Raw genomic sequence first — 13,367 nt, forward strand, 5'->3', positions numbered from 1 at the left:
ATAAGCAGAGTCTTTGCTTTTTTCGCCGAAAGTAAATTATTGATTTGATACATTCATTTTTAATAACAACATTTGAGGCCGTCTCAAACGTGATCTTAAGGCCGGAAGTGTCTGTCTGTCTGTCTGTCTGTCTGTTCGTCACTCTCCGTATTGTGACGTCAGCTAAAAACACGTTTTTGTTGTACAGCGCATGCGTGACATAAGGCCCAAAACGGTGTTCAAGAGAGTGTTAAAACTGCGTGAATTGTTTTATATTTTACCAGCAATTGCACTCAATCCTCCTGAGGCTTCGGCGCGAGAACAAGAAAGTAAGTTTTAGCTCCTTTATTTAGGCTGGATTAATCCTTTTCTTTAAAGTTGAACGTATCAAAAGTCTGAAAGGACGTTGGAAGAAAATCTACATACTTATCTAAATATTGACTTTTATTTCTTTGAAGAAGTATTTGTGGAAGCCGCAGCGACACGTACTTCCTTGTAATTAACGTCTTTAGTAAATATACTAGCCGGGAGAGCGGATCGGGTGCCTCTTGGCAACGAAAAAGGGCTTTCGGCGGTTCGAGCGCGGCGCGAGAAGGCTCGTTCGTCGAGAACGACGGCAGTTTCCCTTCGGTTTCGAAAGGGGCCCCGACGCGAAAGGAGCGCGGTACTTCCAGGAGACCCTTTCGAAAACTTCGCTTCCGACGCGCACGGCGCCGAGCGACGAAAAGCGAAGGAGGAGTTGGCAAACACCGACGCGATGACGTAATTCGAGCAAGATGGCGCGTATGCATTTAGTGGTAGAGACTAGCTGGGTAAGGATACCGACAACTCTAGAAAACCAGAGTCAGAAGCGTTAGTCCTAACGTTTGACATGATGCAGAATTCGCCTGTTCCGTCAATGACTCATTCAGCAATGTACTATCTTCGGCAGCTCTACGTACTCGTACTGGGCATTCACCATACGAGTGATGACTCTGCTTATCTTTACGCATGGGATGAATCTACAGCAGGAAGAGGTCCTGACGAAATAGCATCTTGCTTGTCCAACCACGTTTCTGCGGGGGTTGAAGACGCTCGACACCTAATTTGTTACTCCGATAGCTGTTTTGGCCAAAACAAAAATTTCGTCATGATGAGCCTTTTCAATACATTGATAAACAAAAAGACTTTTTCAAGAATTGACCATAAATTTCTTGTCCCGAGGCATACATGTCTACCAAATGACAGAGATTTTGGACACATTTCAAAAAGAAAAAAAGGAACAATATTTTATACGCCTTCCGACTATATCAAATTTCTTCGGAACGCCAGACCGCTCAAACCGTTCACTGTGATTGAAATGAAGGCTGAAGATATGCTCGAACACTCGTCTCTGACGCGTCAATACACTGACAGAAAAAAGAGTCTCAACGGAGAAGCTGTTCTCAAAAGAAAAGCTGTTTGGATTAATTATGGAGAGGGCGAAGAGGTTGTAGATGGAAAGAAAGTAACTGTGAAGCATCCTGGCGTTCTTTGGCTACGTTTTAGCTACTCAGAAGAAGAACCGTGGACCAAAATTGACATTCGAAAGAGAGGGAAAAGAGTGCCTGTGAAGCTCCCGCGCCAATTACCGCAGAAGTATCCCGCAGGGAAACCAATAAGTGTAATGAAGTTGCAAGATCTCAGCAAGATGATCCCATACCTTCCAGGGCAGTTCGTGCCATTCTATGAGGGTCTAGAGGCCTGTACTTCTCAAGAATCCGATTCCGAGGCTTAAACAGGCAGACTCTTCAGCTTATTTTTACGGTTGCGTAAGCACAGCGGGACTTCCCGATTGATAATCAGGATAGCGCATTAAAAATGCTACAAAATGGTCTTTTCCTTGCTTCAAACGAACATTATTAGACGAAGTCTACACTCCCTAAACTTCAAAGCAACTATTTTGGCTCTTAGGCCCTTTTTGCACTCAGCCCTTGATATGGCGTTAGCTTTTGCTTTTTAATGCCTTTACTCGATAATTATATATTAATCCTCAATAGACAAAAATCATCAAAAAAAACTATAATCAAGGGCAACATAGCCGCCTAACTCGGTTGTCTAATTGTACGTGCAATCGTATATACACAGACGATCATTTACTCATAGGACGATACAGAGATACTGTACTAATCGGAAGTGATTAATGAAATAGAGAAATTCGGCCACAATTCTTCTTCAAGTAATTTAGACATGGCCAAAAATTCCGTGGCTTTTGAAGCCCTATGCCATGTTGGTAAAGAATTTTTCTCGGCCCAAACTTGACGGTTATGTGAGGGTCAGCGTGCAAGTTGATGCTGTTGGCAGTACGCCTGGTCCTAACTAAATCGTTTGTTCTCTGTCTGAAAGAAAGCTATACCGTTATTAAAATCATCAGAAAAGGGGTCTATTCGCTGCGTAAGTGTACCACTGTGCTGTTGATTTAGATTTTTTTTCTGACCGTGAATTTTGATTACACCATAATGTACAGCAACAGAAGCAACCAGTTTTTTGTAATCCATGTCAGCTCCGAAATCAGTTGCTGCATCATGTTTAGTCATGTACTTCATGCCTGTAAGAAGCAGCATTCTGGAGCATGATGTTTTCTGCTCTTATGGGGTGATTATTCCATTGATTTGAAAACGTAGTAAGTGCACGATTAATACGAGCTTGGAAGACGTAGTGTAAACAAACAAAATACAACTTGATCTATGTCGAGCATTCGTTCCGTCTCCATCATCAGAAACCTTTAAACAATAATAACGGTTGTTCAATTGGGCGTTGTGCGTCGCGAAAACATCATTTTTAGACGGTTTTAAGTGATTTTATTAAGTTGAATGTTTTTAAATCTGTTCTACTTGGTAAGTCTTCGCTTTTGATGCGTTTTCGTGGCGTTTTCACGGAGTTTTTGATCGTTTGGTTAATGAATCAATCGCCGATGTTTTTAGGCGTTTTCATAAGGTCTTTTGTGTTCTTTCTTTTGTTGAAAGTGTTTCTTATTATAAAATAAGTTTGTTATGTTGTTTTTCCTGCCGTTTTGCTTTGGTCTCGTTTTTCTTTTTAGATGTGGGGTGTGTTGCTTCGTTTGTTGTGATTGTGTGTGCTTGTGTGTGGGGGATTTTTTGGAATTTATTTCGGTATGTTTGGTGTGGGGGAGATGTAGTCTGTTTCGGAGAGGTTAGGGTGTTTGCGTTTTTTTCTATTTTTTGGTTTAGTTGTTATTTATGCGTTAATTTTTATATTTTTATTAGTTTAAGTAATTTTTCCTGATGCTTTTGTTGCCTATGATGTTGGCTGTTGATGTGTTAAGTTCTTGTTCGACTTCGTTTGTGTCTGAATGTTTTTCGAATTTGGAGTTCAATCCTTTGGGGTAGAGTGTGTTTAATGTTTTTATCTATTTGGTTTCCGTTTGTGTTAGGTCAGCCTTTGCTACTTGTTGGATAGGCGTGACTTTAAAGTTGTTTTCAAAATTGAGTTTATGGAGTTTCACGTGCTGGTAGATCAGGTAATTTTTGTATTTAGCGTCGTTTTTATGCCTTGTGATTGTGTCTTGTAGCGTGTTAGATGTCTGTCCAACGTATTGTTTCTGGCAGTGTTTGCAAGTCAATACGTAGATGGCGTTCTCTGATTCGCAGTTTATTTTTTGAGTAATTTGGTATGTTTTCTTTGTCTGTGTACTGGTTATCGTGTTTGATTTTGTTATTGCTAGGCATACTTTGGAGTTTATGAATTGACATGGTGATGTTTTTCTTTCAAATGTTGGGACAAACGTTTTGATTGGGGCTTTGTTTGGTTCTTTGATGAGCACAGGTTACGTGAACGATCAAACGTGATCGAACGTGAACGATCGAACGTGATCGAACGTGAACGATCGAACGGGTTCTAAACTACTCAACGCTCACTTTTAATCCAGCCTTAATAAAGGTGCTAAAACGTACTCTCTTGTAGAAGCGCCTCGTCCGCCTGAGGTTAAGCATCGAGTGCCATTGATGGTGAGAATTAAAACAATTCACGCAGTTTTAATTAACATTAAAATTTGATCTTACCCTGAGCAGCATCTCCTCCGTGGTGCGAAGGCGGTTGTTGTGGTGGCGGTGGTGATGGTGGCGGTAGCGGAGACGGTGATGGTGGCAGTGGTGGCGGTGGTGGCGGTAGCGTTGCTAGTGAGAATTAGAACCAATCACGCAGTTAATAGCGTAGAATCAAATTGCATTCGGTCATCTAAGAAGAAAAGAAACACAATGTATACAGTTCAAATAATTAGAGTTACTTACTTTCATTTGTTGCCTCAATTCGTCAGTTTTTATATCTTTAGTCCTCATAATTGTCTAAAACAATACTTGCTACGATTAGAGTAAACCGATTATTTGTACCTTTATCAAATCTAATTCGTTGTCTCGTTCAGTGAGCATTGACCGGCAACTTGATCTTCTACTATTAGAGGCAAAAATATCGAAAGGTTAGTATTATGAGGCATGCTAGCAACTTGTTCTATTGTAGGAGTCAATTATACCGTTTTCAGTAGAATGATGTACAGAATAAATTCCTGAAAAGAGCACTTCAATTTCTCGCGGGCTTGCTTCTACGTGCGACTTATATAAAAAATTAATGTAATCGCGAAAGTTGTAAGCGTTCTGTATGTAAAAAGCACCTTGGCTGCTATCGCGGGTGTTGCTTTCTTGTTGTGAATCTATGTCCCAGCCTAAAGCTACAGCTAGAAGGTATAAATGCTGGCGTATTAGTTACATAGAGTCCAGGAATTATGAAACCTCACTTCAGATGTTTACCGATGTTAGCAGGAAACGAACTCATAAAAATATGCAGCTGGCGGCTTTTCTTTGACTCCTTTTTATGCCAATTTACGAGAAATCTCGCCCGTTCTGTTTTTCCAAAGATGAGCGTTGCTTGAAGAGATGTTTGATTGTCGAAATCAAAGTTGCGGGGGATGGCTGCACTTCGGCTTTATCAAAGACGTCTTGCAGTTTTTCGAAGTGGACAGCTATGCAATCTTTCCTTCGATCGGCAGAGCTGCTTCTGACGAGGCATGCAATCTCTTTAACCTAATTTAGGCAAATGAAGTACAAATATATTCATTAGAAGTATAACTTACCATTGCACTGCTTAATGTGAGCTTATATTAATGCACAATACGATTTTCTTAGCCAGCTCTGAAACTGCTGCTGATATCTGTCAGGACAGAGTTCTTGCCTTGCAGCGCCTCTATCTCTGACACCAAAGAAATGAACGTATCGTGACAATTTTTGTCTTCTCCCAAGTCAAACGCGATCTGAATTAATAAAAAATTTCATCATATTAAAACCGTCAAGATCTTTATTCAGCGGATCTTGCAAGCCCTGGATAAACGGAAACTGCTTTGCTAGTAACGTCTGGGCGCTGTGAATTACCCTGTCGCTTAGCCACTTGCCCGTTAGAACGTCCTCTTTGTCACAGGGAAGAAGCACCTTTCTCTGGCTCAACGTTTTTTCTTCAGTGATTTCAATTTTTGTTTCGTAACTGTTTTTTTGGCATTGGCGCAGCCGCGAGTGGGGTGAAACAATTCGTGGCATAAGACGTTGGCAATGCGAGACGGACAAGAGTTTCTTGTACACCGAATTGTGCATTTGCACTTGGTCATTTTCCTCTTCTGTAGCTGCGGGGATGTCGTTGGCTTTTCCTTGACCGGAGAAAGCCGTGCGGCACGTCGTTCACGGTCTTCTTTTAACATTCAGTTGACTTTGATATGTGGCACTTCAGGTTCACACTTGACCAAGTATCCTGCTGCGTCCAAACAAGTGCTGCTGAAAGGACCGCCATCTCTGTCTCCGTATGTCCAGGATCAGAATGTAAGAGTGGGGGTTCGGGAGCGGAGCCCCCGACAAAAAATAGTAGGGCGAGGCATTTTTTTAATGTAGTTTTCTTTACACGGCGGGTAATCAGCAGTAGGATATCGTAACAAAATTGACGTGCAATATTTAAGGATGGCGCGAAGAAATGCGGCGTTTTTCTTATTGGCCCAAATTTCGAAAGCTTCTTCGAAAGAAAAATCCTTCAAGTCTGGACCTTCGAGGATGATGCGTAGCAAAGAATCGAGAGTCTTTTTCTTAATCCTGTTAAGAATTCTCGTCTTTACAAGTTTTAGTTGCGAAAAGGTCCGTTCGACGTCTGACGTATGAATAGGCACAACTCTGCATATATTCGCCATAGCTGACACAGTAGGGAAAACGCGTGAAGATGTGGGATTGGTACAGTGTTCGTTGACCACTGCCTCAAGAGCTTTAGTGTTGTTAGAAGGGTCGTTCTGGAAATGGCGAAAACTGCTCCATTCCTCCTCGCACGAATCGCGATTCACCAGACTTCCTTCAAACTTGTTTGTAAAACACCGTAGTTCTCTCACGCCGTAATCCATCAGGGCTGAGATTTGTAGATAAACGGGGTATTCGCTGCAGGTTTAGTATATCAAATGAGACCATTATGTCCTTTTCCTGAAATCTGCTTTCAAGGTTGTCACTCAATTTGTCAAGAAAGCGTTTCCGAATACTGTCGTTGAAGTGCAGTTCACCTAAATTATGTGGTTTCCGTACATCAATTTTCGCTTCTTTTAATTCTTTAAGAAGAGCGGGCAAGCGTCTTGTGTGTCTTCCCTCGGTGAACTTCAGCTGCTTCAAACATGCAATAGTTGAGGCGATGAGACCGGGATTGATACTGCAATCACACGTGGAGTACTGAAAGCATTTGGACAGGGTACTTACGTGGAGTAGTTCGTCGCACATCTGTTGCATCGTTGCTAGAAATCGATATTCGGGCATTAAACGGTGCAATCCCAAAGCTTTAGCATCACCACGCTCTTGGCTTTCTCGCTGCAAGCTCATCAGAACAGAAATGAACTTTTATCTAAGTCTGTTGACACTGTGCTCAACACTGAGTCACCTCGTGGCGCAGGGCGCTATCATCTTGCTCGTCTCCTCTTGTCGCAAAGTCTGAAATGCCTCTAACCAAGCAGAGCACACAGCGCTGTTATCAAAAAAGTCAAAAACTTCACAAAAATGTTTCCAAATGTTTTGACATAAGGGACGGTGTTCCCTACCTGCGTAGAAGCAAGATTCACGCGACGTCCCGCGCAGGAAACGCCTATAAGAGAAGGCTGTTTCCCCTTCAGTCGGGCAACGACGCCAGTCTTGACACCCATCAATGTTGAGGCTCCATCGGTTCCAATTCCTCTCAGTTTGTTTACACCTAGCTCTGCTCCTTCGACGTATTCCATTACGCGTTTTGTCACGGTTTCAACCCCAGATGGAATGCAGCTGCTTTCCTCCGACATTGTAATATCAACTTCAGAATGAAGTAGATTAATTATTATTAGAAAATGGCTAAGTCGCCCCGTTGACTTGCAAATTAATCGCCCGTGTTTTGACAACTGCTCAGTAACTGTGCAGTCTGTTGTCTCGTCTATCATTAACGCAAAGTAATTTGATTCACTCATAGAGGATATTAGGGAGGGGTTTCTAGCGCATCCGCTGAAGTTGGTGTCGAGTTGACCAGATTTAATTATGGGAGGTGGTTAATTATGGGAGGTGGCTTAAAATATCACTCTCTGGAGTGGCGACTGTTTGTCGTAGAGCCGTTGAGTTTTAGTTAAGATGCTAGGCGAGGTTTAGACTTACTCCTGGTTTGGTCGGTTGTCCGTCTTGAGGTCATCTCGCTGCAAAATCGGGACTTTCGTCGGGCATCGCCGCCATCTAGGAATCAGCAGACGGCAAATTTTCGCCGTAAAAACAGACTCAGGTAAAAAACCACCTAAACGTATGCAATGCTACACCTTCAGTGATCATCGCCAAAGCGCTCCGCGAGCCTCGATGTGCTTCCGTTGGCCCAGGTGATTCTCCGGAGGCGAAAGGTACGGCTCCTCGCTGACAGATAACGTTTCCATACGGCTGTCGATGTTTTATACGACCTTTGCGAGTGCGTTGCGCGTCCTCTATTTCATATCAACCGGTTCGACCACGCTTCGCGTTCCTCTAACGTTCGTATGGCTGATCCTCGTTCATGGACGGTGCAGCAAATGAGGACGTGGCTGCGAGTAAATCACCCGACCGTTTGTCGTTCTGGAGACCGTGAAGACGTATTGGGTTGTGTTATCGCCTTAATAGAAATGACGCAGAAGGAGAAAAAGCTTGTCGCTGCAGTGCAAGCCGTAAACGTGGCTCCCGCTCCTGAGTACAAACTTTTGCATCCACCAAAGAACCCTGGGTGGACGGCCACGTAGAAAAGTTTCCTGAGTTGTCGTCGGACGCGGTGCAAGCATACCTTCGCAAATTTGGAGGCTACATTAAAAATTGTTTCAGTGGGTGTCGCTTAGCAAAAGACGGCCACGTTTCGGGCGTGCAATACCACAATAGTGCAGATGAAGCGCATTATTGCAAAGGGAAATGCAAGCCCACGATGCTGTCAACCCCGCCTCAGTACGATTGTTTTGTGATCTTCTGTAGCAATGGTCGTGAGCAAATTGCAAGAATTAAAGGTGCAGCATGTCAATGCAAAGCCAGCAATCGCAGTCGTGTAAGCATATTGCAGCTGTGCTTGTTATTTGGCCAAAACGTCCTGCAAGTCAGAGGCTTGTGCGTGGATCGAACCTAGCACTGGGCCATCAATGTTTCAGTTTGCTGCCGACGTGGACATCGGTGAGGTCCGAAAAAGAGTTAAGTTGGGTGGTCTCCTTGCGGATTGCGACATCCTTGCAAAATTATTAGAGGAAAATGGGTTGAGTACGTCGTGGACTACCTACAAAAAGAAAGATTCAGGATAAAAAGAAGGATTTGCCGACCTCGTCGTACACTTCAGCTCCTAGTGATCCGGTAGAGAGAGTATGCAGACTTGCTGACAAAAAAGGTATTCCCAACGCAACAGTCGATGATATAATATCGTGTTTGTCAGTCACTGTGGAAGAACGGGACGCAGTTGAAAGGCTGACTAGACTGCAGTCCTCGTCGCTTGTCTGGAAAAGGCAGAGAGTATTACCGCCAGCAATTTTGGGCGCGTGTGCAACCGGCCAAACCGAAAAGGTCCCGTTTTGACTTCCGATGTTGCACAAACAGCCGTCCTCCCGGTCCCACTTCTGGAATGTCAATTATTCCCTGTATTTCGCTAATTTATATTCTACCTTAGTTTTATAACTAAATGTATACTATTTAGTCAAATCATTGATGACGTTCTCAAGAAAAGTCAACTGAAGAGGATACTAGTTGCCAGAGTTGGGTTTTGCATCATTTCTGCTTGGCGCTAAGCCCTAAATAATTGCGGCCATGTGAATTTGAGCATAAATGAGATGCTTACTGCCTTGCGGAGGGAATTCTCGAGGAATTTGGCAGTTTATTCACCGTGGGTTACAGGAAATATCCTCAAACGGGTACTGTAAAAACAGTTCAACAACAAATTAGACTCACCAAAGTCAGGCCCTCCCTTTTGCTTTGGCGTCATTTATCGCTTTGATGTTTCGGCTTAGAAGGGGCGTGTTCCTTGAAAAATATTGTGGTCCCCCGCCCTATTTCATCCTGGATTGGCGCTGAGTATTGTACTATGCAAATGCTGTTGTAGCAGGATCACGGATATTAACGTAAGAGGTCTGTCCTTTTCTTGAAATAGATAACGCTCTCTATGATGTCACCTGATCTAAAGGGTACTGAGTGTAGTGAGTGCGAGGGAATACCAACCAAAGGTGGTCTGTAAAGCCGGCTACAAAGATTGATCTGCGGAAACAGTAAGCGAAATAAACGTAGTCATATTAAATAAAAATTTTAGGTCATACGTGCATTGCGTTAAAATGCTGGAAACTGCTCACCTTTCTCAGACGTAACTTTTCAGATGGACGCAACAGCACCCTGTTTCTTGGACGCCAGGCGTCTTTCACTTTGCTGCCACCAGCCGCAGCATATAATTCCTCTAGCGTTTTCTTCTCAGGATGATCGATTCTAAAATATATTTAAGTTTGCGTAAACAATGAACGATTAATCATATTACTAGGCCTGGACGAGACGTCTTTTTATGATTCTTTTTCTATTGCGAATTCTTCTTATCTCCTCCCTAATGACTGCCAAATAAACAAAAAATGACGGTGAAGTAAGAGAATAGCGACGTACCTTCCGAGGCGGCTTGCAAAATTTGATCTTCCAAAATAGCAAACAAATGAGAAATCATTGCCTGAATTTGCCTCTACTTCTTACCAGGAGGCAAACGACATAATTCAGCGACAAAGAGAAAAAGGCGCGTGAATTTATTATTGACAAGCTAGCTACACGGCGAATTCTTACTCGTCTCGTTGATGTTATCGTTCTGCTCGGCTTGTCATGCGCAAACGAAAATATTTTGAGTGAAGATCAGAATCAGTTAAGGATTATTCAAACTCACCTGCCGCTGCGGACCCCGCTTGAACGACTGGGCGAGCGGCTTAGCCTATACGTTCATCGCTGCGGGCATGACGCCATTTAAAATATTTCGTCATTACTTCACGGATGATGTCTTGGAGTTGATTGTGCGAGAATCAAAAAGATACGCAAGAGAAGTGAAAAGGAAAAGAGTAGGTTTCAAATCAATTCAATACACATGTCCCTTACTTATAATTATAATTATTTGCAGATTCCAAATTTCGATTTGACTGAAGATGAGCTTCTTTCGTTCTTTGGGGTGATAATCGCGTTCGGCGTGTCACTAAAGCCTTGCCTTCAAGATCATTGGAGCTCTCACCCGGTGATGGGGTGGTCGTCGTACATCGTGCGGAATATTCCGTACAAACGATTTCGTGCAATACTATCCTGTTTACCCTTCAACGATACGAGGAACGCAGATACGATTCCAGAGATGATGAAGCAAAATCCTCAATACGACGCCCTCTATCGTATTCGTCCTATTATCGATCACATCAGTGGAATGTGTCGCGAGAACTACTCCATAGCGTTTCTGTGGACAAAGCGATGATAAAATATAAGGGAAGATCGAAGTTCAAACAATACGTTCCTGCAAAGCCGATAAAATACGGCTTCAAATCGTTTTACATGTAAGTAAAAATATTCATTGTTATATTTCCTTGGTAACGGTCGGTCTTTAGTTGTGATTCCCTCAACGGTTACACGTTTGATTTCCAAATTTACAAGGGCAAGGAGAACGGAACGGTGCAGCATGGACTTGGAGCACAAGTCGTTTTAGACTTGTGTGCCCCTCTTTTAGGTAATGCCACAATTCGTCAAGATATTTTACAATTTGTGTTATTTATAGGGAAAAATTATCACGTAGATTGTGATAATTTTTTCTCCAGTCCGTATATAGCTAATGCTCTTGCTGAGAAAAACACCTTTTTCATTGGAACGTGCAGAACAAACCGAAAAGGAGTGCCAGATGCGGTCAAAGGAGTCTTTCGCAAGAAAGAAACACCGAGAGGAGAATCGGTTGGCGCTTGGGCAGTGGATGAAAGAGGCCAGGTTATCATACCTAAAATCCGCTGTATGATGTGGATGGATAAGCAGCCGGTGGGGTTGATAAACACCATCGCCCCACCGAACGTCTTCACCACTGTTGAGCGCCGCCAACCCGATGGCACACGTAAGAATATCACATGTCCTGTAGCCGTGAAGCTATACAATAGTTTCATGGGGGGGGTTGATCTCGCCGACAACCTGAGGAAGCTTTGTGAAAGTTCGCGCAAATCAAAAAGGTGGTACATGCGCATATTCTGGTACACGGTGGAAGTGGCGATAATCAATAGCTTCGTTATCATGAAAGAAGTCAATGGCGATATGATGGTGAAAGATTTTCGGTTGCAGTTAGCGGACGAACTGATCAACCAGCACTGCAGCCGCAAGGAGCGAGGGAGAAAAAGATCTTTCAATGAAGAAAGATATAGCGGTCGACACTTTCCGAAACAAAACGTTGCAAGATGGGCTGCAAGAGTAGGCCAAGTTATATTTGCGACAAATGCAGAGTTCACCTCTGTGCTGCACCGTGTTTCAAGAAATATCATACGTAATTCTGCAGGTATATAAAAAATAATATATTGTACAAATACAAAATTAGAAAAATAGAAACGAATGAAATAAAATTATGCTATTAATAATAAGTAAAGAAATAGTCAAAATAAAAAATAATAAATAAATAAACAAATAAATAGATGAATAATTTGAAATGTACATAAAAACACAATTTTTATACTAGAATTCTTTTTCTTTAGGTTGATGCTATTCCAGCGAAGAGGACTCAGTATGCTAAGTTTGTAAGTAACCATATTGTCTAAAAAATTGTTTTTCATGCTTTTTTCTGCAGCGATTACGTTGTTATTGTTTATCGTTTGCTTCTTTGCAACTGTGGTACTAATAAGTGTGAGAGAAGAATAAAAAACATGATTTTTAGGTTATGACGTCAAATTTCACAACAAAATTCAAAACCAATATTTTATAACATGTATAAAAGAGAAGCACAGTAGTCCCTCGCTTGAGCGACCACACGTTTGTACGTTAAAAAATGGTCGTTTAAACGAGGTGGTCGCCCATGAGAAATAGGCGTGGTGAAAACCCCGTACATGCATTTATTCTCTTTATTAAGACAAAGTCCGTAGACAATCATTACAAGAAAAATGAAGTAATCTTAGCCTGCTTAGCTTTAAGGCGCTTTGCGACGAGAATCCTCTCAACAACTGATTGACTTTTGCATACTAGATCTAGGAAATAAGCGTTTTGCTGAGCAACCGAAAAATCGCGCAAATGACGAAGCGCCAAAGCTGCAGTTTCCTCGCTAATGACATTCCTATTTGCTGTACCATTGTCGTCGCTTGCTTGCTCATTGTCATCCTCGTCTTTTAGATCGCCGTCTTCTTCGTCCTGCTCTTCCTTTCTCAGATCCGCAATAAGGTTCACTTCCCAATCATCTTCAATCGTTTCGCATGTAGGAAGCTCGTTGTCGCATTCTGCGTATTTGTCCCATCCGATGTCAATTCCAGGAAGGAGAGACCCCAATTCTTCATCAGTGGATTCAGTTTCGTCATTTTCGCCACGATTGCCGGAAAGCGTCCCTGGAGTAACAGGGAAACCACACTTCGAAAAGCATTTTTGTTTATATACATACAGAGACCTATGAACGACATTCGTTTATGTACGTACAGAGACCTATGAAGGACATTCGTTTATATACATACAGAGACCTATGAACGCCATTCGTTTATGTACATACAGAGACCTATGAAGGACATTCCTTTATGTACATACAGAGACCTATAAACGACATTCGTTTATGTAAATACAGAGACCTATGAACGACATTCGTTTATGTACGTACAGAGACCTATGAACGACATTCGTTTATGTACATACAGAGACCTATGAACGACATTCGTTTATGTAAATACAGAGACCTAT

At 42.4% G+C, this 13,367-nt stretch overlaps 1 protein-coding gene across 1 annotated transcript; it reads left to right on the top strand.

Annotated features, from left to right (window-relative positions):
- Positions 1-10,925: 10,925 nt before the first annotated feature.
- Positions 10,926-11,851, top strand: LOC136197578 (piggyBac transposable element-derived protein 4-like). The gene is made up of 4 exons (XM_065987371.1): positions 10,926-11,020; positions 11,072-11,190; positions 11,239-11,751; positions 11,784-11,851. The coding sequence occupies exons 1-4, from the start codon at positions 10,938-10,940 to the stop codon at positions 11,849-11,851; spliced, it is 783 nt and encodes a 260-aa protein (XP_065843443.1). The 5' UTR covers positions 10,926-10,937.
- Positions 11,852-13,367: the final 1,516 nt, after the last annotated feature.

The sequence above is a fragment of the Oscarella lobularis genome, chromosome 17, assembly GCF_947507565.1.
Source record: "Oscarella lobularis chromosome 17, ooOscLobu1.1, whole genome shotgun sequence".
In the NCBI taxonomy this organism is placed as follows: Eukaryota; Metazoa; Porifera; class Homoscleromorpha; order Homosclerophorida; family Oscarellidae; genus Oscarella; species Oscarella lobularis.

Excerpts from the sequence above, each read along its gene's own strand:
- LOC136197578 (XM_065987371.1), top strand. The coding sequence starts at position 10,938 with ATGATAAAATATAAGGGAAGATCGAAGTTCAAACAATACGTTCCTGCA. Across the intron at positions 11,021-11,071 it reads GGCTTCAAATCGTTTTACAT|TTGTGATTCCCTCAACGGTT; the intron begins GTAAGTAAAAAT and ends GTCGGTCTTTAG. Across the intron at positions 11,191-11,238 it reads CTTGTGTGCCCCTCTTTTAG|GGAAAAATTATCACGTAGAT; the intron begins GTAATGCCACAA and ends TGTTATTTATAG.